This window comes from Electrona antarctica (genome assembly GCF_951216825.1).
Source record: "Electrona antarctica genome assembly, chromosome: 8".
In the NCBI taxonomy this organism is placed as follows: Eukaryota; Metazoa; Chordata; class Actinopteri; order Myctophiformes; family Myctophidae; genus Electrona; species Electrona antarctica.
Window position 1 is genome coordinate 54,352,848 of NC_136789.1, and position 26,149 is coordinate 54,378,996.

Here is a 26,149-nt window from a genome sequence, read left to right on the forward strand (position 1 = left end):
TTGTTTTTGCCATCTAGGTTGGTATGGTCACATATTATGCCAATTATGAAAATTGCTCAACATATGCAAGTTAATTAGAACCCGGCAGTTTCTAAATGCTGGGGACCAATTAGCCTACTCAAAATTTCTAACATAAAACCTTGTTTTACTCAACATGTCCAGGTTCACAATGGGGCTCTATATGGGCTGGCTATAGAGCGTCGCAGTCCCGCCTCCTACCCTGGACCAGGAAATGAAACCCAATGCATTTTCCTCATAGACATTTCTTAAAGTATTTATTTAAAGACGGTTACGCCGCGGACAAAGCCAACTCGAGTCGTGACAACTCATGACAACACAAACAATATTTTGGACCAAACAAATAATTAGAAAGAAGAAAAAAACGGCAGGTTACAACACTTTTTTTGTTGTTTTTCTTCTTTGTAATTATTTGTTTGGTCCAAAATATTGTTTGTGTTGTCATGAGTTGTCACGACTCGAGTTGGCTTTGTCCGCGGCGTAACCGTCTTTAAATAAATACTTTAAGAAATGTCTATGAGGAAAATGCATTGGGTTTCATTTCCTGGTCCAGGGTAGGAGGCGGGACTGCGACGCTCTATAGACTAGTATGAGGAGGTCCCTGCTTTGATTATGTCGCAATAATTAAGTTGCCAAAGATGGTCTATTTATGAAAATGAGCGAACTTCATTGGAGCCACTAGAGGCGAAATGGTACACAAAGCCTACAAATGGTCTCCTAAATATAGTAGGCGTGGTTTGCTTGGAACACATTTTATTTCACTTTTAATGTCCATTCATTTCACGTGTAAAAACCTCAGTGACGTTATATATATATTTCTAAAACAAGTCCTCAAGTAAAGATCTGTGGAACTAGTCCCAACAATATTTTGCTACTTGTTAATCTGTCAGTTAAGTTAAGTAACAAATAAAGCTTCTTGAATATGCAGCATAATTCTAAAGTTGTAATGTACTGCATTAGGATGTATGTTAAAATGTTATTGAAAACGGAACATTCTCACAATGGGTAGTATTATCCTCATTATTATTTTTAGCCCAAGTAATTCATGCTTAAGAGTGATTAGGACATACTGTAACATGTATAGGGGGGGAGTTGCACCACTCAGTTCACACGGGTGTGATTTTTATTTTACGGAAAGATTTTGTACCAAATTTGTTCATTTTCTTTATTATGGCGATCAATTAGGCTGCCTGATGAATGTCCTTGGCCAGTGGTTATAATGGTGGGGCCAGTGACTTTGAAATGCCTCCTCATTGACCTCATATGACTTTATTAAAGAAAAACACATTAACTTTTCACAACATTATCTTTGTGCTACTAGATTTTTCAACTTAGGAGCACACGTGCTACTTGGAAAAATGCCAAGCGTCAAGCCCTGGGTGTGGATACGCTGATGTCTCTTCAGGTCAGCCGACAAAATAAAACTCTTGTCACAATGTTTACAGTGGAAAGGGCTTCCTCCAGTGTGGACACGCTGGTGTGTTATCAGGTCACCAGGCACACGGAACCTCATGTCACAATGTTTACACTGGAAAGGTTTGTCTCCAGTGTGGATATGCTCAATTTGCTCATGTCTCTTCAGGTCACCCGACATAATAAAACTCTTGTCACAATGTTTACAGTGGAAAGGTTTTCCTCCCATATGGATCATCCGGTGATGCTTCAAACGATATGGACTGATGAACCTCTCGTTACACAGTGTACACTGGAATCTTTTTTCTCCATTATGTAAACGCTGGTGTTCTTTCAGATAAATTGAGTCACTGAAACTCTTGTTACACAGTTTACAGTGGATAGGTTTTTCTCCAGTGTGGACACGCTGGTGAATCTTGAGACTATATGTACTGCTGAAAGTCACGTTACACAGTTCACACTTGAAAGTTTTTTCTCCAGTGTGTATACGCAGGTGTCTCGTTAGGTTACCCGAGTCACTGAACCTCATGTAACAATGTTTACACTGGAAAGGTTTTTCTCCAGTGTGTATACGCATGTGTTTCGTTAGGTTACCCGAGTAACTGAACCTCATGTCACAGTGTTTACACTGGAAAGGTTTTTCTCCAGTGTGGACACCTCTACTTGTCCCCCCCCAATCATCACTGTCTTCAGTGGTCTCCCCACCATCATCACTGTCTTCAGTGGTCTCCCCACCATCATCACTGTCTTCAGTGACTTCAGTGTCAGATTCAAGTTCAACTTCAAGTTCAGGGCAGTGTGAAGAGATGTCTTCATCAACTTCACCGGCTAGGAGCAGAAAAATAAGATGTTAGTAAACACTGGATTCTAAAAATTGAAACCAATTTTTCTATTCAATGTACGGAGCTTTTACCTACTAATACCAGTAAGTAGTAAGTACAGGTTATTACAGGTGGCTCTGAAAACTTAAAAGGATTCAGTTTTAGCATGATTCTAGAAAAATACACATTTTAAAAAGTAACCTGAATTGATATATCTTAGTTATATTACCCAACAAATATAAGTGTAGCTTTTCGGCAACAATCGCCGTTTTTAAACCAAATGGGGCACCTGTGTGATTCATGCAAATGTATGTATTTCGCTTGATTGCCTTGCAAACCCATGCCGTGCGGGCGTCTAAGCGCCGCCCGGCTCATATGACTGTGAATGTGTGGCTCCAGTAAAGACATCAAGCGCTATTATCTCCCGTCACATAGCCTACTTGCAGCAAAACAAGGAAGTGATGTGGCTCGCTCTGGTGGCGCAAAGCGTAGCTACTTTTGTGAATTTAATAGTTTTATTAGGTTAATATTGCTATATGTTTGTAACCGTTTTAGAAAAGCAATAAGCCACTCGAGGCCCCAGCCCCAGGGCCGATTCATCCATTTCGGCACTATAGCAACATTTCCTCATTCATACAGCCCAGCTTCGAGTTAAATTTGTCGGTCGTGAAGCCAAGGAGACACTGGTCGTTTGGAAGAGAGTAGATACAAGCCGACTCCCAAATGCTTGTGGCCGGGAGGTGAGCTCTGCGGAGCGGATAAATTAGCTGCCTCTCTCTGCAGCTGTGCGATCTGGCTGCAGTGTTGTTTTCACTCAGACCGGCATCTGTGTACTTTTTGGCAGTTCGTCGACCTGCTGCTCTCCTCTCCTCCTCTCACACTCGTGATCAACTTCACAGGTTCTCAACAATAAAACAAATACCGTCTAAAAAAAAACATATACTAGGCTACACAAATAAACAAGTTCACACAAGAAACAAAATCACACCTGTGTGAACTGAGCGGTGCAACTATACATTTAACGTTATAGTTACTGTACTGTAATGTATCTTTGAGAAATGACAGAACTCGCCCAGGGGGCCAGCCCGGTTCACGCGATCCTTCCCGCGTCCAAAACGGTTGAGAAATGACAGAGTTAATGCGTGGGGCCCCCGGGGGGTCCCTGGAACATCCAGACCCTCAAGAACACGGCCATATATATCATTGTCATGATTATCACTTAGTAAAAGTAGATATTGTGACAGCAACAGAACAGAAACAAATGGCTAAAACATTCAAGAAAGAGCGAGTACATGAAACTTACTGAGGTGTGGGTGGTCTTCAGGTTCCTGATTAATAGGAATGTCTTCAGGTTCCCGTTTAATAGAAACGTCCCTGGCTGAGTCTGGAGAGTTCATCTTCACCTGCAGTCTGGACTCCACACACTGGCCTGAAATCAAGTGAATAAGGAAGGACTTTAATAACTGGAGACCTAGTGGTGTCAGCCCAACTCTCCAACATGTGAATCTTGAGATTATGAGATTTATGTATTAGGGATGAAATCATGCTTAACTTCAATTAAATAAATAATAATGTAGGACTGCAATTCATTAAGAATTCAGGATTCCAACATTTGTTTTTAAGTATATATTTTTAAGAATTCTATTTAACAATGACGCTCTTTGTTTTGTCTTGTGTTTTGTTATAAACACCCTCTATAGGCTCTATTGGCTCCCTAAAAGTTCAGTGAGACTGTGAGATGTTTACTTTAGTTCAGATCTAGCCAAGATGAAGGAAAGAGAGCCGCCCTTTGGTCAACAAGAAAAGTACAACCAATGAATCGTTTTGGAAACTTTGGTCACAAATAGGGCTGGGTGCAATAACCGCAATATCGCCATACCGCCGGTATACAACGCATACCGCGGTATCGGGTTCGTTACTGCGGTACAAAAAAAAAAAAAAAAAGTTTTTTTTTTTTTTTTTTTTTTAAGTTTTTTTTGTCCGTGCTGTTCTGGCGCCCTAGGTTCTCTAACCCTAACCCTAACCCTAGTTCTAACCCTAACCCTGGGTTCTAGGCCTAAGTGCATATGGTTGATATGAAATAAAGTGTATCATAATAAACAGTGAGGCTCAGTCAGTCTAATCATATGCCAGCAACACCAGAGGGAGTTCAACAAACCATGTGCAACCCAGATTCGGCACAAACAAGTATTGATTGATTGATTGATTGAACAGTTTGCAGAATTACAGTAGCCTACATTTCAAGCACAACTCAATACAAAGACTGTTAACTGCGAGTGGACGACCCAATAAAGCATTACACTTGTTTACAAGAGGGTCCACCTAAATTCATTTCACCCCTATGCCACAAAAATGTGGAACGCCCTACCAACTGTCATTAAGACATGTAAATCCCTTGACTACACCCACCCCCACCCACCCCTTTTCCCCCTCACTGTATATGTTTCCCCCATTTTTACCTCCTTTATGATGATTTCCTGTTTTTGGCTTTATAGAAGTGTATAGATACCCTGGGTAAATATAGTAATCATTTCATTTCATTAAATGTACAAAATGTTATGATGAATTGAACAAGGTGGACCCTCTTGTAAACAAGTGTAATGCTTTATGGTGTCGTCCACTCACAGAGTAACAGTTAACAGTTTTTATATTGAGTTGTGCAAATGTACTGTAAACTGTTAATACAAACTTAAATCAATCAATCAAGCAATAATGTTAACTCATGGCTTGGGGAGGCGCGCAGTTGCTGCGTGGTGTGGAGCGGCTGGAAGTTGAACCTTTCAATTCATCATATATTAAATCTATCACAGCTAACTTGGAATTTGTTTAATATGTTTAAGATTTTAGGTTCCATGATGAGGGGACGTTTTTGAATGGTGACGTGTTTGTTTCATGCGATGCGCTGCTGAGTGGGCATTTCATTGGAGTGAGAAAGACAGTGTGGGATTCTTTTTTTCTCTACTATTCAGTTCCAGTTATCCGACGCACCTGTCCATTGTAGGTGTGCAGAAGGACTTTTTCTTATAGTCAGTCAAAAGATAAAAACAGTTCTGTCCGTCCTGTCTGTACAGCTCTCTCTCTCTCTCGCTCTCTCTCTCTCCCACCCTCTCCCCCTTTCTCTTCTCTCGCTGACAGACATCAATACAAAGTTGAAACCTGTTACAACGATGCGCCCTTATCCATAGGCTACACGTTTAGCCTAATGTTTCTCTCTCTCTCTCTCTCTCTCTCTCTCTCTCTCTCTCCCTTTCTCTTCTCGTCTCTCGCTGACAGACATCAATACAAAGTTGAAACCTGTTACGACGATGCGCCCTTATCCATAGGCTACACGGTTAGTTAGCCTAATGTTTCTCTCTCTCTCTGACGGTCTGAGCAACGCACGATGCACCTGGCTGTTACAATAGCGCGAGGTATTAATATTCGCTCAAAACAAAGTCGGACAATGTTTTAAATTAGGCTATTCCAAACCAGACCCACCTATAAATGTTGTCTGTGTGACATCAATGGGATCGCAGGAAAAAGACGCTCAACACAACTTGTCTTGATCTGAAATGATGTGAAATCCGTTCGCTTTTTTATTTCTTTTTTTAACAGCGGGCTGCGGGAGATGTCTGACGCAGTTGATTTGATTGACACCCGAACACGTGTTGCGACATTGACATGCCAATCTTTCCTTAATAAAACTGTAGTCCATAATATCCGTTCCAAAACTCTGTTTGCCTGCACCCCGTTACCTCCTCCTGACGCCCCCCCCCCCCCCCCCAACGCCCAGAATGGATATTTGGCCCAAAAGGATTTATATATATATATTATAATCACACAATCAAAGTCCGGATCGTTTGCAGCTGGGGTTAATTGCCTCGCGCTGCGCAAGGGTCTTCACACTAGCGCTGTTGTGGATTTAATTTTGGTAAACTGGATAACAACAGAAAAACGTGGAAAAGCTATATGAGTCGTCTTGTCTCTGTAACGGTGCCACTGTGTGTGTGTGAGCTGTGAGGGGAGGCCGCGCATGGAGGCGGAATGACACTGGAACTGCAGTAGAGACATATACATCTCCGTATACGGTGTTTTACCGGATTTTGCAGACCTGCTCTATACACGGTGTTCCACCGGACTAAATAACACTATAAAACCGGAGGATTTTTTTTTCGCGCGGGGGGGGGGGGGGGGGGGGGGGTGCGGTAATTACCGCCATACCGGCGGTATGGGGGCCGACAATAACCGCGGTAATAAAACTCCCATACCGCCCCAGCCCTAGTCACAAAACAATACTGTGTGAGACTTGTTACAATGGTGTGTGCACCACCAGACAAAAAAATTAATGTCCAATAGATGATGAATTGGACTCCAATTCATCATCTGAGATTCAAATAAATGGGCTCTATGACTAAACAATGAAGCAGCCAAAAAAGAGAGGATATAATATAGACGGTGTGACTGACACACACACACACACACACACACACACACACACACACACACACACACACACACACACACACACACACACACACACACACACACACACACACACACACACACACACACACACACACACACACACACACACAATTTTACCTATTATTTTATATCTGCTGTAAACTTGTGATGTGACAATGAACTTGAATTGACTTGTACACACAATACAATTTGAAAAGTAAGGAGAGAACCTAGCCCCTCTCGGGACCCTCGGTTAAGCTTTTCTGATGTTTGTACGTCGCTTAACACGTAGGGTCCCTTTGCATTTCTTCCACTCTCTATGGTAGACAGCTGTACATACATACATACCCTCTGTTCAGGTCAAGGAAAGAAGGAAGAGAGAATTTCAGAGCAGCCAAAACTGAGAAAAAGAAAGATTAAAAATACTTAACGGCATCTGCGCCAAATGAAATTTCTCCCACGTTGCCCGCTGTCTCCTATAGCCGCTTTATGCATCTTTGAAACATCTCACCACCACTTAAGCGGAACGCAGCACGGCCTGAACGGAGGGTATGTACAGCTGTCTACCATAGAGAGTGGAAGAAATGCAAAGGGACCCTACATGTTAAGCGACGTACAAACATCAGAAAAGCTTAACCGAGGGGGCTAGGAGAGAACCTTGAAGTGGGTTTGGGGCTAAATTTGCGAATACCAAAACGACTTGCCCCTTCACCAACTCGCCGCCGCGAAAAGTGTAAATGTAGTTAACAGTTAATTGAGTATTTCCCTCCCTCTCTGAAATTATCTTGTATACAGATTTATTTGATTGTATAGTAGTCGATCTCAATACTCTGTAAAATCAAGAAAACATGAGACAGAGACGACTGCTTAATTAAGTTAATTTAGGACCTTCGACAGTTCATTTCGTTTTATTAAACACATTTCTTCCATGTAGCCCATGTTTTGTAATGGCATCATCATGCGTGAGTGAGTGAACTTAATTATACATGAAATTAATATGATAATACCTTTATATAATCACCAACATGAATTACGTTTACAGCTATAGGTAGAGTAGTGTGGACAGAGGACAAATCCTACTGGTTTACAAGACAGATTTGTACATCAATGCTTATATGGAAAGATGCTTCTGTAATGCTATAAAACACTGACCAGTAACAAACGATAGGGTTAAATACTTAATGAGTCTACTCTAAAGGATGAAATTGGTAATGACTAATTAGTCATATTAGTAATTTGACGCATTTCAAACTAAGTGAAATAAATGTAATAGGATTATAGGCAAAGTTCAACAAGGTCCTTTCCTTTCAGACTAGATACTGCTGCTTCTAGTAGGCTATATTGGTTGTTTATGATCACATTTATAACAAGCAAGCATGTTCCATCTTAAAAGATGAGTCAATAGTGTGTACCAAAATCTCCTGGAGGGGGCGTCAACATATGTGTCACGTGGTAGCGGCCGCCATACTTGTTGGCTTGTCTGGTTTGTTTACATTGAGCGACTATCCGGTGTGCTTGTATACGTTCTTTTTTTAAACTGCCCTCACAATGGTGCAGACTTGCTCAGTAAATAAGTGCCACAGCAGGTCACGTCGAGGGAATGAGCCAGAAAACGGAATTAGATTTTCAGCTTTCCAGCATGGAGACAGCACCAAGGAACCCAGATTGACGAGTTTACAAAAAGACGTAGAATGGCTTAGATGTCGGCTGTACGGCGCACGGGCGCACTGGCGCAGAGACATAACGTTCAACAAAGTATCTAAACACAGCCGTGTTTGTTCACAACATTTTCCTTGTAATGTATTTGGGCCCGACGTTCTTTCTATCCATCCTAGTGTTGGTTCACTATGTTGTCGCCAAGAACAAGCTCAATATTTACAAAAACATACCACCGTCACTCCATTCTGACTGATGTGGGCTAGAATTTAAAGCCCACGAGAGGGCCGTCCCTAGCTTTTCAGACGCCGCCCCCCTCTTGGTGACGTACACGTTTTCACAAAAACAAACGGATGAAACAACGTGAATCAGTTCATCTTACCTGCTGTGTTTCAGTGGTTGAGCTGCTAACAAACGCCCTCTTGCTGCTTAACGACGACACTGTTTTGAAACGACACGTTTTAGTTTTCTTTGTATTTTACTTTAATATTGAAACCTTTTATTATCGCGTCAACAATATTCAGTCAACACACCGCCATGTTGTTTTCACAACTGCATTGTGGGTAACTGTGTTCTTCTCATGACCAGTTTGTTTGTGTAGTCGACGCCAGTTGGTGTATTGCTGCCCCCTACTGTTGGTGTCGGATAGGACTTGATTTGTCCCCACAAGTATAGGACTTCTGAACAAACATCTCAGTTCTGTGCATAACATGTGTATTTTGATGCCTCTTGAACTATAACTGTTGCCCATTCGAGGGGTGGGCAACTTTGACGATGGAGAGGCCGGAGGGCCACTATATTTCCACACTCACTCCAGAGAGCCACATTGCATATTACTGTCATAGCAAAAATAGCCGATCTACAAGCTCAAAACGCGTCGCAGTTTGAGCTTGTAAATCGGCTATTTTTGCTATTGGACTGTCCAGTGTCCACCTCATCTGGTGGACGGGTGGGAAATGTTGTATAGGCCTATACATAGTCTTTTTTATTGGCCAAAATTGCTACGTGTATCAGGGCCTTATGAATCCACTTGCTGACTGGCTGTCGGTATTGGGAATTTTTTTTATAGGGGTTTCTTTTGACCCTACCATTAACATCCTATGGCAGGCAAAAATGTCAAACTTTCCTTATGCTTTAAGTAGCATGTGACATGTCAAACTAGGGGGTTTTCATGATTCTGAATTAATTCCAAGCACTAGTTTTGCACAAAAAACACTCCTTGGGCTAAACACTAGACATGACAAATGTGATGAGATCAGCACATTTGGGCTATGGCTGTTTTTAGCCCAAGGAGTGTATTTTGTGAAAAACCCCTAGTTTGACATGTCACATGCTACTTAACACAATGCTAACGATTCCCTCAGTCTGATTACCTCTGACACGAACACTGATTGGACGACCAACCTATTCCAAGGCCGACAGAAAATGTTCTCTTATAGCGAGAAGCACACCGCATAGGCTACCTCAAAAGAAAGCTTAAATTGTCCACTCCATTTTTTTCCATTCTGGAGATATTTACCCAATATGTAACACCTGCTTTTGTACTAGTAACGTGCTCTTCTTGAACAGAAAGCCGAGTTAAGGACCGTTTTATGTCAGACGTTGACAGGCAGTTATAAAAATGAACACAAAAAATATCCTATAGGCCTACATACTATACACCGAATGAAAGCCCTGAATGTCTACTTTTACAAGGAAAAAAGTACACATTGATCCCATCTACCCTTTGTCTGTAATTGGCTTTTGTATGAGCTACAGAATGAACATAGGGACTGAGGGAACATATTGGGGCTACGTTTTACTACTGTTTTGTTTATTTTTTATGATGATGATGATGATGATGACGACGACGGATCGGGCAGACGCCAGGCGGGCAGATGAAACGATACAAAGACGCGTTGTCATTATTTATCCATCTATGTACGTGTCTCACTGTGTATCGTTCCAACTCGGCTAGCCGAGTTCTTGAGCTTGTAGATCTATTTTAATTAGTCTTGCACAACAGTTAATCAGTGTGTGTGTTAGATTAATCTGAAAAGTAATGTATAGAATAATCACTTAGTAAATCATAGGTAGCTAGTTTCAGCACTACATCTATCACAGCTTTGAGCTTACATCACTGCACATTGATGCTGCACAGGTCTGATCACGTCCCATAGAAATACATTCTTACACCATGCATTCAAATGTGTTAATCATAATTTTCAAACTATGTGTATATATCAGTATTTCTATGATAGGCTACATTCTTAATCGATAATGCATCATGAATTCAGACTGTGACAAAAACTATTTTGTAACAGAAATATTTAATGGAGTAATTTTGATTGATTAAACAAATTGATATATAACAAAACAATGTTTAAAGGTTTTTCTCCACTTGTCCCCCCCCAATCATCACTGTCTTCAGTGGTCTCCTCACCATCATCACTGTCTTCAGTGGTCTCCCCACCATCATCACTGTCTTCAGTGGTCTCCCCACCATCATCACTGTCTTCAGTGGTCTCCCCACCATCATCACTGTCTTCAGTGGTCTCCCCACCATCATCACTGTCTGCAGTGGTCTCCCCACCATCATCACCATCATCACTGTCTCCCCACCAATCTGACACTTCAGTGTCAGATTCAAGTTCAACGTCAAGTTCAGGGCAGTGTGAAGAGATGTCTTCATCAACTTCACCGGCTAGGAGCAGAAAAATAAGATGTTAGTAAACACTGGATTCCAAAAATTTTAATCTGTTTTCAATACCGGTAAGTACAGGTTATTGCAGGTTTTAGCAAGATTCTAGAAAAATACACATTTTAAAAAGTAACCTGAATTGATATATTTTAGTTATATTACCCAACAAATTAATTATGGTGATGGAACAAATTTATTTTTAAATCATCTCTGAATATTAAATGATGCCTATACATAGTGATTAATTGATTGATTGATTGAATACTGTATCAGTATCAGTATGCATAGCATGGAGTCACACTAATGTGTACATTTAGGCTAAAAGGCTAACACAAAAGTATTGGGCACCTGCACTTGTTTCTATTGTGTTCCTATTTCGGTGAGGCTTTTAGGAGGGCCATTTGAGCCGCAAGTGGAGCCTGCAGCACCACCGTTGATCATCCCAGCTGGGTCACCCGAGTGAGGGGTAAGATGTTCGCGAGACACAAAACCCTGATGACCTTAGGATACATCACTGAGGATACATCCCAGGTTATCTGGATATTATCATTGTCATCATTCATTTTTTGTCTAAACTATCATATAGTGAGAATACGTACCGAGTTGTGGATGGTCTGCAGGTTCCTCCTTTTTAATAGAGATCTCGTCAGGTTCCCATTTAATAGAAATATCTTCAGGTTCCTGTTTAATAGAAATGTCTTCAGGTTCCTGTTTTATAGAAATATCTTCAGGTTCCTCCTGTTTAATAGAAACAGCCCTGGCCGAGTCTGGAGAGTTCATCTTCACCTACAGTCTGGACTCCACACACTGGCCTGAAATGAAGTGAATAAGGAAGGACTTTAATAACTGGAGACCTAGTGGTGTCAGCCCAACTCTCCAACATGTGAATCTTGAGATTATAAAATATGTGTGTTAGGGATGAAATCATGCTTAACTTAAATTAAATAAATTACTAATGTAGGGCTGCTCAATTAATTATTTTAATTCAGGATTCCAACATTTATTTATTTATATATTATAAATATTATATATTATTTCTATTTAACAATGATGCGCTTTGTTTTGTCTTGTGTTTCCTCTATTGTCGCTCCCTAAAAGCTCAGTGAGACTGTGACATGTTTAGTTCAGATTCGGATCTAGCCAAGATGATGTAAAGAGAGCCACCCTTTATTTGGTCAACAAGAAAAGTACAACAATTAAATCTATTTGGAAACACTTTGGTTTCAAGGAGTCACAAAACAATAATGTGTGAGACTTGTTACAACAATGGTCTGTACACCACCAGAAAATAAACCAATTCATCATCTGAGATTCAAACTAGAAAAAGTGCCCCTCGGGGAACAGGTCTCCACCACAGCAGATCAGGTTGTGGCCTCCTGGTGGCGCTATAATAGGCCAATGTGAAAAATGTGCCATTTCTTCTTACGCCGAAATTGGATGATTTGAGGCAAACTTTGAAAGCCAATCAATTCGGCCTGGTGGAGACAATAAAATGGGCTCTATGACCAAACAATGAAGCAGAAAAAAAAAAAAGAGGATGTGACACACACACACACATCTCATGTCGCGCAGCTGCGTCTGCGTCTAGTTTCTCACAGCGGATCCACAATTTTGACCTATTCATTTATATCTGCTGTACGCTTGTGATGTGACAATGAACTTGAAGTGTACACACAATATAATTTGAAAAGTAAGGAGAGAACGTTAAAGTGGGTTTGGGGCTAAATTTGAACAAGACACGAAATCTCATGAACAACCTGGATGGTCATTCTAGGCCTGACACAATAATACAGTTTAGTTGGTAAGGATTCAATGTCTGGTGCATGAAGACATGGAGCTCTATAAGTTCACTTGATAATCACACTAACATTTAACATTATTTACAGTGGACAGAGACAGACTAGTACACTACAAATCCTGAGCATTTACATGATACATTTGCACTAGCCCTGAAACATGACTGTCAACATGACTGTCATGATTATAGTACGAGGCGAGCGTCATGTGAACCATGGCTACATTTGCACCTCAGAGTCATATTGCTTATATGGAAAGATGCTTCTGTAATCTGTAATTCTATAAAACACAAACGATAGGGTTAAATACTTAATGAGTCTAAAGGATGAAAGGGGCAATTAATTAAATTTACATGCAGGTGCATTTCAAACTAAGTGAAATGAGTAGAGATGTGACGTTCGTGAACGAATCGGATCATTTGAACCGTTCCTTTTTAGAGGAGGAGGGGGGCAGGGGGGTTTCAACCAGGGCCGGTCCTGAGCAATCTGGCGTCCTAAGCAGGATACACTGGGGAGGCACTGGGGGTGGACACTGGGCACTGGGGGGACACTGGGCACTGGGAAGTCACTAGGGAGGCCCTGGGCAGACATTGGGGAGGTAATGGGGAGGCACTGGGGGGACACTGTGCAGACAGAGTTTTTATTTTTTTAAACTGACCTCAGTAAATAAGTGCCACAGCAGGTCACGTCGAGGGAATGAGCCAGAAAACGGAATTAGATTTTCAGTTTTCCAACCCAGATTGACGAGTTTACAAAAAGACGTAGAATGGCTTGGATCTCGGCTGTACGGCGCACGGGCGCAGAGACATAACGTTCAACAGTACGTTGAACGTTAAGTATCTAAGCACAGCCGTGTTTGTTCACAACATTTTCCTTGTCCTTGTAATGTATTTGGGCCCGACGTTCTTTCTATCCATCCTGGTGTTGGTTCACTATGTTGTCGCCAAGAACGAGCTCAATATTTACAAAAACATACCACCGTCACTCTATTCTGAGTGATGTGGGCTAGAATTTAATGCCCACGAGAGGGCTGTCCTAGCCCAAACATAGACTCTCGTAGAGGTTTTTTTCGATTCTGACGAATCTCTCAACGAGAGTCTAAAAGACTAGGTCCCCTTTAAGAGGGCTCGTGTTTACGTTTCTGCCTCAAAATCACTCTTACCTTGTACAAATGCAAAATCTAAAAATAATCAAGATTGCCCCACATGTCCGGCGGGTGTTCGGAAAACAATTACTTCCGTAGCGACCGTAGTTTTCAATAAAAAAATATTTTAATCCACTCCGTCCATACTAAAGTCCATACTCTGTCTCGGAATCTGGCGGCCATCTTGGTTTTCTCTCCATTGTAAATGCGCAACAGAACCCTGGCCACTAGGGGCGCGGCCAATGTTCTGTTGCGCATTTACAATGGAGGAGTATGGACGGAGTGGATTAAAATATTTTTTTTATTGAAAACTACGGTCGCTACGGAAGTAATTGTTTTCCGAACACCCGCCGGACATGTGGGGCAATCTTGATTATTTTTAGATTTTGCATTTGTACAAGGTAAGAGTGATTTTGATGCAGAAACGTAAACACGAGCCCTCTTAAAGGGGACCTAGTCTTTTAGACTCTCGTTGAGAGATTCGTCAGAATCGAAAAAAACCTCTACGAGAGTCTATGTTTGGGCTAGGGCCGTCCCTAGCTTTTCAGACGCCGCCCTCCTCTTGGTGACGTACACGTTTTCACACGCTATAGAGCGTCGCAGTCCCGCCTCCTACCCTGGACCAGGAAATGAAACCCAATGCATTATTCTCATAGACATTTCTTAAAGTATTTATTTAAAGACGGTTACGCCGCGGACAAAGCCAACTTGAGTCGTGACAACTCATGACAACACAAACAATATTTTGGACCAAACAAATAATTAGAAAGAAGAAAAAAACGGCAGGTTACAACACTTTTTTTGTTGTTTTTCTTCTTTGTAATTATTTGTTTGGTCCAAAATATTGTTTGTGTTGTCATGAGTTGTCACGACTCGAGTTGGCTTTGTCCGCGGCGTAACCGTCTTTAAATAAATACTTTAAGAAATGTCTATGAGAATAATGCATTGGGTTTCATTTCCTGGTCCAGGGTAGGAGGCGGGACTGCGACGCTCTATAAAGACAAACGGATGAAACACAACGTGATTCAGTTCAACTTACCTGCTGTGTTTCAGTGGTTGAGCTCCTAACAAACGCCCTCCTGCTGCTTAACGACGACACTGTTTTGAAACGACACGTTTTAGTTACTTTAATACTGAAACCTTTTATTATCCTTAGAGTATATCTAAGTTATCGCGTCAACAATATTCAGTCAACACACCGCCATGTTGTTTTCACAACTGCATTGTGGGTAACTGTGTTCTTCTTCTTCTTCGTGGGGTTTTATGGCGGTTGGCATCCAAATAGTTGCATTACCGCCCCCTTCTGTTACTCTCACTTTTCTCACTTACAGTCTATCCCATAAACCAGTTTCTTTAATAAATCTGATCACCGTGCCTCTCCCTGTGTTATCCTCTGCTGCATCAATTAACTTATTAAAAGTGATTTCTTCAACTCCCACTCCCCTCAGCTCTTCCACCATACTCTCTCTTTCTCTCTGGTACTGTCTGCAGTCCATAATGGCATGCACCACCGACTCCTCCTCCTGGCAGTGTTCACATAGGCCTGTAGGGTGTTTGCCCATCACCTTCAGTGTTTTGTTTAACGCACTGTGTCCCATCTTTAGCCGTGTTATTATCACTTCCTCTCTTCTACATCCATTACTGTTCTTTCTACTTCCACCCACTTTACTTTGACTGTTGTAATAATGTCTTCCTTTTCCTTCTCCATCACATCTTTGCTGCCATTCTTCCATCACCGTCTTCCATATCACTGATTTGGCCTCCGCTTTACTTATACAAATTTCCACCTCTATTTCCTCACTTAGCAGTGCTTCCTTGGCTAACATATCCACAGTTTCATTTCCCTCAATCCCCACATGCGCTGGTACCCACATGAATTGTATTCCCACTCCTTTTTGGGTCAGGTTATGGTGCACATGAAGCACTCGGTACATTAGGTCTTCTCTGCACCTTGATCTGAATGTCATCAGGCTTTTCAGTACCGAGCTCGAGTCTGAGCACACCACCACCTTTCCTGGTCTTGCCTCCTCCACCCACTGTAAAGCCATCAGTATCGCATACATTTCTACTGTGTATACCCCCAGTCTATCCGGTGCCCGTCTATATATTGCACATTTCACTCGAGGAACCACAAAGGCTGTACCTGTTCTACCCGTCTCTGGGTCCACTGATCCATCTGTGTAGATCTGTATATGATCGCCATACTCTCTCTCTACATAATTGTCAAATACACCAACCAAATCTACTACACCCCTTTCCCTCCTTTTAGCCTCTAATACATAAAAATCCACTTTTGGTGTCGCATACACCCATGGTGCTATTTCAGGGATCACCACTGTTGGACTGTACCTGTCCACATTCACACCCATTGCCTGAGCCAGCTCATTCGCCACCCACCCAAAGCTACTATTCTGGGTCCTTCCATATTCCCAGCATGGCTGCAGAACTCCCTTCACTGGGTGAATATTGGGTAACTGTGTTCTTCTCATGACCAGTTTGTGTAGTTGACGCCAGTTGGTGTATTGCTGCCCCCTACTGTTGGTGTCGGGTACTGTTCTGCAGCCTGCATGTGGACCGGGCCACCAGTTGCCCGTGTATGGCCATATTCCATCATGCTCTCTAGTCTGATTGATTGATTGAAAATTGTATTAACAGTTTGCAGAATTACAGTACATTTCAAGCACAAACTCAATACAAAGGCTGTTAACTGTGAGTGGACGACCCAATTAAGCATTACACTTGTTTACAACAGGGTCCACCATGTTCAATTCATCAAAACATTTAGAGACGTACAAATAGACACTTCTATATAGACAAAGAACAGAACAGGAATTCATCATAATGGAGGTAAAAAGGGAAAATAAACATATACAGTGAGGTGAAAAGGGGGGGGGGGAGAGTGTATCAGTCAATGTAAAGTGATCATCATCTGTCTATGTATTGTGTATTCGTTTTGGTAACAGGTACGCTCGCCCCTTTTCCAACTCGCCCCCGCGAAAAGTGAAGAACGGTCACCCCGGAATTTTGAAAAGATGATCCACGGCTCGCCCCAAGCCGTGGATCAGGGAGGTGGCCGCCACACCTGACTGTAGAGGAGAACATCCACTAGGAGTGCAACAGTTAATCCAACAAGAGTACATACTCAATTATTTATATTTTTAAATGTATATAATCTATCATTTATAGAAGTAATTGATTAATAATTGATCGATATTTTGGACATGACATTATAAGCAAAAATCATACAAATAATGAAAATAGTGTATGTAGAAGATGCAATACATCTTGAGCTTGTAGATCTATTTGCATTAGTCTTGCACAACACAGTTAATCAGTGTGTGTTTGTTAGATTAATCTGAAAAGTAATGTATAGAATAATCACTTAGTAAATCATAGGTAGCTAGTTTCAGCACTACATCTATCACAGCTTTGAGCTTCCATCACTGCACATTGATGCTGCACAGGTCTGATCACGTCCCATAGAAATACATGATACAACATATACCATGTTACAGGATGCAACATACACCATGCATTCAAATGTGTTAATCATCATTTTCAAACTATATGAATATGTCAGTATTTCTATGATAGGCTACATTCATAATCAATAATGCACCATTAATTCAGACTGTGACAAAGAAACTCTTTTGTAGCAGAAATATTTAATGAAGTCATTTTGATTCCTTAAACACTTAATTAACAGTTTGCAAAAGAGGCACGGTGGCAAAGATTTATACAAAATGATGCTACAGGGATAAGCCAATAAGCCCAGGGCTTGTTTCCATTGAGGTCCTGTGTATTCAATTAATCGTGATATTTAAAGAGAAACAATATTCAAAACATCATATATACAAGTAGTAATTCAAAAAGAAAGATATGTGCAGTAAATAGATGTGGGGGCAATGGACATTGTGGGTCCGCTCCCAAAGTCGACCGGAACCCACTGGAACCCTGAGAGGATCCATTACTATTTATGAACCGAATACCAAGTTGTTGTTGTTATTATACGCATGTCATGAACGCACCTCAATAGCTAGCTATATTAGCTACCTAATATTTGTAGTTACGTTTTAATAAAACAACAACTACAATACAAGTTCCTTTTAGTGTGATGTGTGCGTGTTCTTGACTTCTTGTTTTAAATGTGTGCTTAGAGAGTGAGACAGACTGACGCCGCTGCGCACACCAGTGAAAGTGGCACGCATGCTAGAGAATTAATTATTAATAATACAAAAATAAAAAAGGTGTCTGGCTTTGGGCCGGGCTCGGGCTGTTAAACTGCGGTACTATAACAGGTTGGACCGGGCTGTTAAACTGCGGTACTATAACGGGCTGGACCGGGCTGTTAAACTGCGGTACTATAACAGGTTGGACCGGGCTGTTAAACTGCGGTACTATAACAGGTTGGACCGGGCTGTAAAACTGCGGTACTATAACAGGCTGGACCGGGCTGTTAAACTGCGGTACTATAACAGGTTGGACCGGGCTGTAAAACTGCGGTACTATAACAGGCTGGACCGGGCTGTTAAACTGCGGTACTATAACAGGTTGGACCGAGCTGTTAAACTGCGGTATCATAACAGGTTGGACCGGGCTGTTAAACTGCGGTAATATAACAGGTTGGACCGGGCTGTAAAACTGCGGTACTATAACAGGTTGGACCGGGCTGTTAAACTGCGGTACTATAACGGGCTGGACCGGGCTGTTAAACTGCGGTACTATAACAGGTTGGACCGGGCTGTTAAACTGCGGTACTATAACAGGTTGGACCGAGCTGTTAAACTGCGGTACTATAACAGGCTGGACCGGGCTGTTAAACTGCGGTACTATAACGGGCTGGACCGAGCTGTTAAACTGCGGTACTATAACAGGTTGGACCGGGCTGTTAAACTGCGGTACTATAACAGGTTGGACCGGGCTGTTAAACTGCGGTACTATAACAGGTTGGACCGGGCTGTTAAACTGCGGTACTATAACAGGTTGGACCGGGCTGTTAAACTGCGGTACTATAACAGGTTGGACCGAGCTGTTAAACTGCGGTACTATAACAGGTTGGACCGGGCTGTTAAACTGCGGTACTATAACGGGCTGGACCGGGCTGTTAAACTGCGGTACTATAACAGGTTGGACCGGGCTGTTAAACTGCGGTACTATAACAGGTTGGACCGGGCTGTTAAACTGCGGTACTATAACAGGTTGGACCGGGCTGTTAAACTGCGGTACTATAACAGGTTGGACCGGGCTGTAAAACTGCGGTACTATAACAGGCTGGACCGGGCTGTTAAACTGCGGTACTATAACAGGTTGGACCGAGCTGTTAAACTGCGGTATCATAACAGGTTGGACCGGGCTGTTAAACTGCGGTAATATAACAGGTTGGACCGGGCTGTAAAACTGCGGTACTATAACAGGCTGGACCGGGCTGTAAAACTGCGGTACTATAACGGTCTGGGCCGGGCTGTAAAACTGCGGTATCATAACGGGCTGGACCGGGCTGTAAAACTGCGGTATCATAACGGGCTGGGCCGAGCTGTAAAACTGCGGTATCATAACGGGCTGGGCCGAGCTGTAAAACTGCGGTATCATAACGGGCTGGGCCGGGCTGTACATCTGCTGTACCATAATGGGCTGGGCCGGGCTGTAAAACTGCTGTACCATAACAGGCTGGGCTGGGCTTAACTCCACGGGCCCGGGCTGGGCCAGGGCACATATTTTGGGCTTGTGCACAGCTCTAGTGTGTACACACTGGTGTGTCTCCAGACTAGATGAACATGTAAAACTCTTGTCACACTGTTTACAGTGGAAAGGTTTTTCCCCAGTGTGTATACGCTGGTGCATGTTCATGTTACGAGACTCACTGAACCTCATGTCACAATCTTTACAGTAGAAAGGTTTTTCTCTAGTGTGGCCATGCTGATGTGTTATCAGTTCACCAGGCACACTGAAACCCTTGTCACAATGTTTACAGTGGAAAGGCTTTTCTCCAGTGTGGACATGCTGATGTCTTTTCAGGTCATCAGGCACACTGAAACTCTTGTCACAATGTTTACAGTGGAAAGGTTTTCCTCCCATATGGATCATCCGGTGATGCTTTGAACGATAATATGTACTGATTAACTTCTCGTTACACAGTTTACAATGGAAAGGTTTTTCTCTCCAGTATGGACATGCTGGTGTTCCTTCAGATGACTTAATCCTCTGAAACTCTTGTTACACAGTTTACGCTTTTTATCCAGTGTATACGCAGGTGTTTCGCTAGGTTACGTGAGTCACTGAAACTCTTGTTGCAATGTGATAGGGTTTGTGATAGGGTTTCCTCCAGTGTGGACATGCTGGTGTCTTATCAGGTCACCAGGCACACTGAACCTCATGTCACAATGTTTACACTGGAAAGGTTTGTCTCCAGTGTGGATATGCTCATGTATCTTCAGGTCACCCGACATAATAAAACTCTTGTCACAATGTTTACAGTGGAAAGGGTTTTCTCCAGTGTGGACATTCTGGTGTGTTATCAGGTCACCAGGCACACTGAACCTCATGTCACAATGTTTACACTGGAAAGGTTTGTCTCCAGTGTGGATATGCTCATGTCTCTTCAAGTCACCAGACACACAAAAACTCCTGTCACAATGTTTACACTGGAAAGGATTGTCTCTAGTGTGGATATGCTCATGTCTCTTCAGGCAACCCGACATAATAAAACTCTTGTCACAATGTTTACACTGGAAAGGTTTGTCTCCAGTGTGGATATGCTCATGTCTCTTCAGGTCACCCGACATAATAAAACTCTTGTCACAATGTTTACACTGGAAAGGTTTGTCTCCCATATGGTTCATCCGGTGATGCTTCAAACGATAATATGGATTGATGAACCTCTCGTTACACAGTTTACACTGGAATGTTTTTCCTCCAGTATGGACATGCTGGTGTTCTTTCAGAAAACTTGATCCACTGAAACTCTTGTTACACAGCTTACAGTGGAAAGGTTTTTCTCCGGTATGGACACGCTGGTGAATCTTGAGACTATATGTACTGCTGAAAGTCACGTTACACAGTTCACACTTGAAAGGTTTTTCTCCAGTGTGTATATGCAGGTGTTTCGTTAGGTTACCCAAGTCACTGAACCTCATGTAACAATGTTCACACTTGAAAGGTTTTTCTCCAGTGTGTATATGCAGGTGTTTCGTTAGGTTACCCAAGTCACTGAACCTCATGTAACAATGTTCACACTTGAAAGGTTTTTCTCCAGTGTGTATATGCAGGTGTTTCGTTAGGTTACCCAAGTCACTGAACCTCATGTCACAATGTTTACAGTGGAAAGGTTTTTCTCCAGTGTGGACACCTCCACTTGTCCCCCCCCAATCATCACTGTCTTCAGTGGTCTGCCCACCATCATCACTGTCTTCAGTGGTCTCACCACCATCATCACTGTCTTCAGTGTCAGATTCAAGTTCAACTTCAAGTTCAGGGCAGTGTGAAGAGATGTCTTCATCAACTTCACCGGCAAAGAGCAGAAAAATAAGATGTTAGTCAACACTGGATTCCAAAATTTTGTACGAAGCTTTTACCTACTAAGACTGACAAAACAGTTCAATACCGGGAAGTACAGGTTATTACAGGTTTTAGCAAGATTCTAGAAAAATACACATTTTAAAAAGTAACCTGAATTGATATATTTTAGTTATATTACCCAACAAATTAATTATGGTGATGGAACAAATATTTATTTTTCATCTCTGAATATTAAATGATGCCTATACATAGTGATTAATTGATTGATTGATTGAATACTGTATCAGTATGCATAGCATGGAGTCACACTAATGTGTACATTTAGGCTAAAAGGCTAACACAAAGGTATTGGGCACCACACTTGTTTCTATTGTGTTCCTATTTCGGTGAGGCTTTTAGGAGGGCCATTTGAGCCGCAAGTGGAGCCTGCAGCACCACTGTTGATCATCCCAGCTGGGTTGATCAACAGTGAGGGGTAAGATGTTCACGAGACACAAAACCCTGATGACCTTAGGATACATCACTGATGATACATCCCAGGTTATCTGGACATTATCATTGTCATCATTCATTTTTTGCCTAAACTATCATATAGTGAGAATACGTACCGAGTTGTGGGTGGTCTGCAGGTTCCTCCTTTTCAATAGAGATCTCTTCAGGTTCCCATTTAATAGAAATATCTTCAGGTTCCTCCTGTTTAATAGAAACGTCCCTGGCCGAGTCTGGTGAGTTCATCTTCACCTGCAGTCTGGACTCCACACACTGGCCTGAAATGAAGTGAATAAGGAAGGACTTTAATAACTGGAGACCTAGTGGTGTCAGCCCAACTCTCCAACATGTGAATCTTGAGATTATAAGATTTGTGTGTTTGGGATGAAATCATGCTTAACTTAAATTAAATAAATTACTAATGTAGGGCTGCTCAATTAATTATTTTAATTCAGGATTCCAACATTTATTTATTTATATATTTTAAGCATTCTATTCAACAATGGTGCGCTTTGTTTTGTCTTGTGTTGTGTTTCCTCTATTGTCGCTCCCTAAAAGCTCAGTGAGACTGTGACATGTTTAGTTCAGATTCAGATCTAGCCAAGATGATGTAAAGAGAGCCACCCTTTCTTTGGTCAACAAGAAAAGTACAACCATTAAATCTATTTGGAAACACTTTGGTTTCAAGGAGTCACAAAACAATAATGTGTGAGACTTGTTACAATGGTCTGTACACCACCAGAAAATAAACCGATTCATCATCTGAGATTCAAACTAGAAAAAGTGCCCCTCGGGGAACAGGTCTCCACCAGGGCAGATTAGGTTGTGGCCTCCTGGTGGCGCTATAATAGGCCAATGTGAAAAAGGTGCCATTTCTTCTTACGCCGAAATTGGATGATTTGAGACATTTTGTTTTGCAAAAAATCCACCTGTTGGTGGCGCTATAACAGGCCAATGTGAAAAGGGTGGGATATATTCCTCAGCCTAGTAGGAAAGTCTGTGAAAGATTTCACGTAAAGCATGCTGCGTTCATGATTTGAGGCTTTTTGTTCAAAACGGGCCAATCCTGCAAACTTTGAAAGCCAATGTTAGCCAATCAATTAGGATTGAATATGAAATAGCTGACAGATATATCCGTCTTGAACACATGACTATAGAGATAGTGTGTAATGATTTGCAGGATTTTTGGACAGAATCTGGAGGAGTAATATCAAAAAATGTGTTTTTCAAAAGTCAGCCTCCTGGTGGTGCTAACATGGCATTGACCGGGTTAACAGTGCCGGAGATTCGCTGTACACAGACGGACAGACAAAGTTTGTCCGACAAACACACACGGACGGACTCAAACACACACGGACGGAGTGCAAAACATACTTTCTCCCCATGCCTTCGGCCTGGTGGAGACAATAAAATGGGCTCTATGACCAAACAATGAAGCAGCAAAAAAAAAAAGACACACACACACACACACACAGTCACACACACACACAACACACACACACACACACACACACACACACACACACACACACACACACACACACACACACACACACACACACACACACACACACACACACACACACACACACACACACACACACACACACACACACACACACACACACACACACACACGGCATTGTGAGTTATCCTCAAGAAGCAGCCGTTAGTAGCTACAGTGTAGTCAGTACTGCTGTTTGAGGCTGGGACATGGACCCTCACAAGGAGTTAATGCTAAAACCTTCTCGGCCCTTTGGTGTGGTTTGGGACATTGAATTCAATGCGTTGAATTCAATGTCAACATGCAACAGGACATATCACACCGCAGGGACATAAAAAACTGTCTTGACCCTTTGGTGTGGTTAGGGCTTAAGATTTGATCCAAAAGAAATTGCAATAGTAATCGTTATTCATGATTCTGAATGATTGAATCAATTGCAAGCATTAGTTTTGCACAAAAAAAACACTCCTTGGGCTAAAAATGGCCATCTTCAAATGTCGAAATGTGATGAGGTCATCACAATTGGGCAAGTGGCTATGGTAGCCCAAGGAGTGTTTTTCGTGGCCGTATACAGGTTTTTAATCATACCCCAATGTTCAACCCCTGAATTGACCATGTATAATGTACATGTATAATTATTTATTTTTAATATGTTATTTGGATGACCCTAAGGATCACAAAAAGCCTTGCACGATCACCATTGCAATTTATTTTGGGTCACGCCCCTTTTTTTAGCTTAGATTGACTGACCTATTGTTGGCTAGACCAAACTCACATCGCATGGGTGACCCATTGACGTAAAATAGTGAAAAATGGCAAAACGTGTACCTTCATCATCATTACTGGACTCATCAGGTGGGGGCTGTCGGCTGCTGGGACCTGGATCTGAAAAGTAGTATAGTTAGCAGCGTTATCACTAGACTACTAGAGGAGTTTGAGTCACTAGTAGGAGGCTTGTAGTCTGAGAATTAACAGCGATAGCTTAATTTTTTTTTATTTTTATTAAAACAAATTCCAAAATATTCAAGGAAGTTCCTGTTGTGTGCATGCATGAACATGGCTGTGGGGGGCACTTTTGTTTGCCATATAAACTTAACTTGCCAAGTAAATGTTAATGGCAAGGAAAATGTATAGGTATTATAACACCAAACATCCATTCAAAATGTAACCATTAGCTTATAATTCATCTTATTTGATACTTACAATCTTCCACCATGGCCATAGGTATTTCAGTAGGGTCCCCATTAGAGTCTTCTACGTCCCAGTCTTCATTTACAAAGACATAGAAAACATTATTTCACAGGGTGTAGTGTACAGGTTTTAATTAAATACATGAAAGAAAAGACACCTGGTATAACATACAGCGGTTGCTTTGAGGAAACAATGCAAAAGCTGCCAGAGATCTAAACAAAAGACTAAACGATCGTTGTGTCAGCAAAGCGTTTTAAACGTGCTATACAAATAAGGTGTGTTATTATTAGAAGCTGTGCTGCCGTCTCAAAGTCATTGACGATAAAGTGTCTTACTTTGTGGTACTGCAGCAGTAGTAGCAGCCTCTCTTTTTCTTTTTTTCAGGACTTGTTTGTTTTTCCCCACTGTTGAAAGAACACAAGAGGTATAATTCAAGTACATATTAACATGGTATAATAGATTCTGGGTGGATGAGGGAGCAGAATGTTGTATAGTTAGTAGTTACACCATAATTCACCCCAATTGTCAGTGATTTTCACCAATATTGTCATTTGTGCCATACCTTCTGGAAGGCATTGAGGTGATTGCTCCTCTGGATGCACCTGTGGAAGGGGTTGGGGCGACGGGCCTTCTGGATCCAGCTCTTTTCCTGGTTAATGAGAAATTACACATTTTCAATTTGGCTATGCAACAGACACTGACAAAGTGGTACGAATACACAAGTCATGCGTTTACATCAAAAGTCGTATATAAACGACCTACTTATGTGAAGTGAAATCTGCTGTGCATTCTCCAGGATTGCCTTCAGCTGATCTTTCCCATAAAAGTTGGGCTTTTTCAAGGAGATCATTTGGGGAAGACCGGTGGCATGAACAATGTCCTTCTTGTATGGAAGCTTTCCACTCCCACCCGCCTCGTCTTTAAAGTAAAGATAAATAAGGACAGAGGAGGGAGAAAGAGGGCGAGAGAGATGAGAATAAGCAAATTGCAGCCTTGACACACACACACACACACACACACACACACACACACACACACACACACACACACACACACACACACACACACACACACACACACACACACACACACACACACACACACACACACACACACACACACACACACACACACACACACACACACACACACACACACACACACACACACACACACACACAGCCATGTGTGCTGGCAAGGATGTGGCCGTTGCATTATAGCCAAGCATGACATGCCATGGCCTAGTTGAATGCTTGGTGATTGGTTAAAGGAGCATTCAGTTATTTGAGTGATTTGGAAAACCACCCAGTCCGCCCCGGTAACAAAATGTGCACATGCACGCTCTACAGTGGGGGGAAGTGCAACAGGCCAACAGCATGTGCACCAAGGCCCGCCCCCACTCGATCATGATCGGAGGAAGGCCCCTCTCATCAGTGGCGTGCACAGACATTTAGAGGGGCAGGTGCTCAAGTTAAAAAA

General features: G+C 42.1%; 1 protein-coding gene across 4 annotated transcripts in view; it reads right to left on the reverse strand.

Moving 5' to 3' along the window:
• Nucleotides 1-912: 912 nt before the first annotated feature.
• The window catches only part of LOC306927697 (uncharacterized protein), a 31,553-nt gene continuing 6,316 nt past the window's right edge, over nt 913-26,149 (reverse strand). For 3 of the 4 annotated variants that reach the window (XM_079507528.1, XM_079507527.1, XM_079507526.1), the window contains exons 5-13: nt 25,433-25,588; nt 25,233-25,319; nt 25,006-25,074; nt 24,683-24,745; nt 24,308-24,364; nt 22,095-22,253; nt 10,774-11,034; nt 3,556-3,681; nt 913-2,259 (exon numbers count right to left, since the gene is read on the reverse strand). In XM_079507528.1, the coding sequence (XP_079363654.1) occupies nt 1,322-2,259; nt 3,556-3,681; nt 10,774-11,034; nt 22,095-22,253; nt 24,308-24,364; nt 24,683-24,745; nt 25,006-25,074; nt 25,233-25,319; nt 25,433-25,588 (1,916 nt within the window). In that variant the 3' untranslated portion in view covers nt 913-1,321. Of the gene's footprint in view, nt 2,260-3,555; nt 3,682-10,773; nt 11,035-18,995; nt 21,470-22,094; nt 22,254-24,307; nt 24,365-24,682; nt 24,746-25,005; nt 25,075-25,232; nt 25,320-25,432; nt 25,589-26,149 lie in introns of those variants that run through there. The other variant, XM_079507529.1, reaches the window with a different exon arrangement.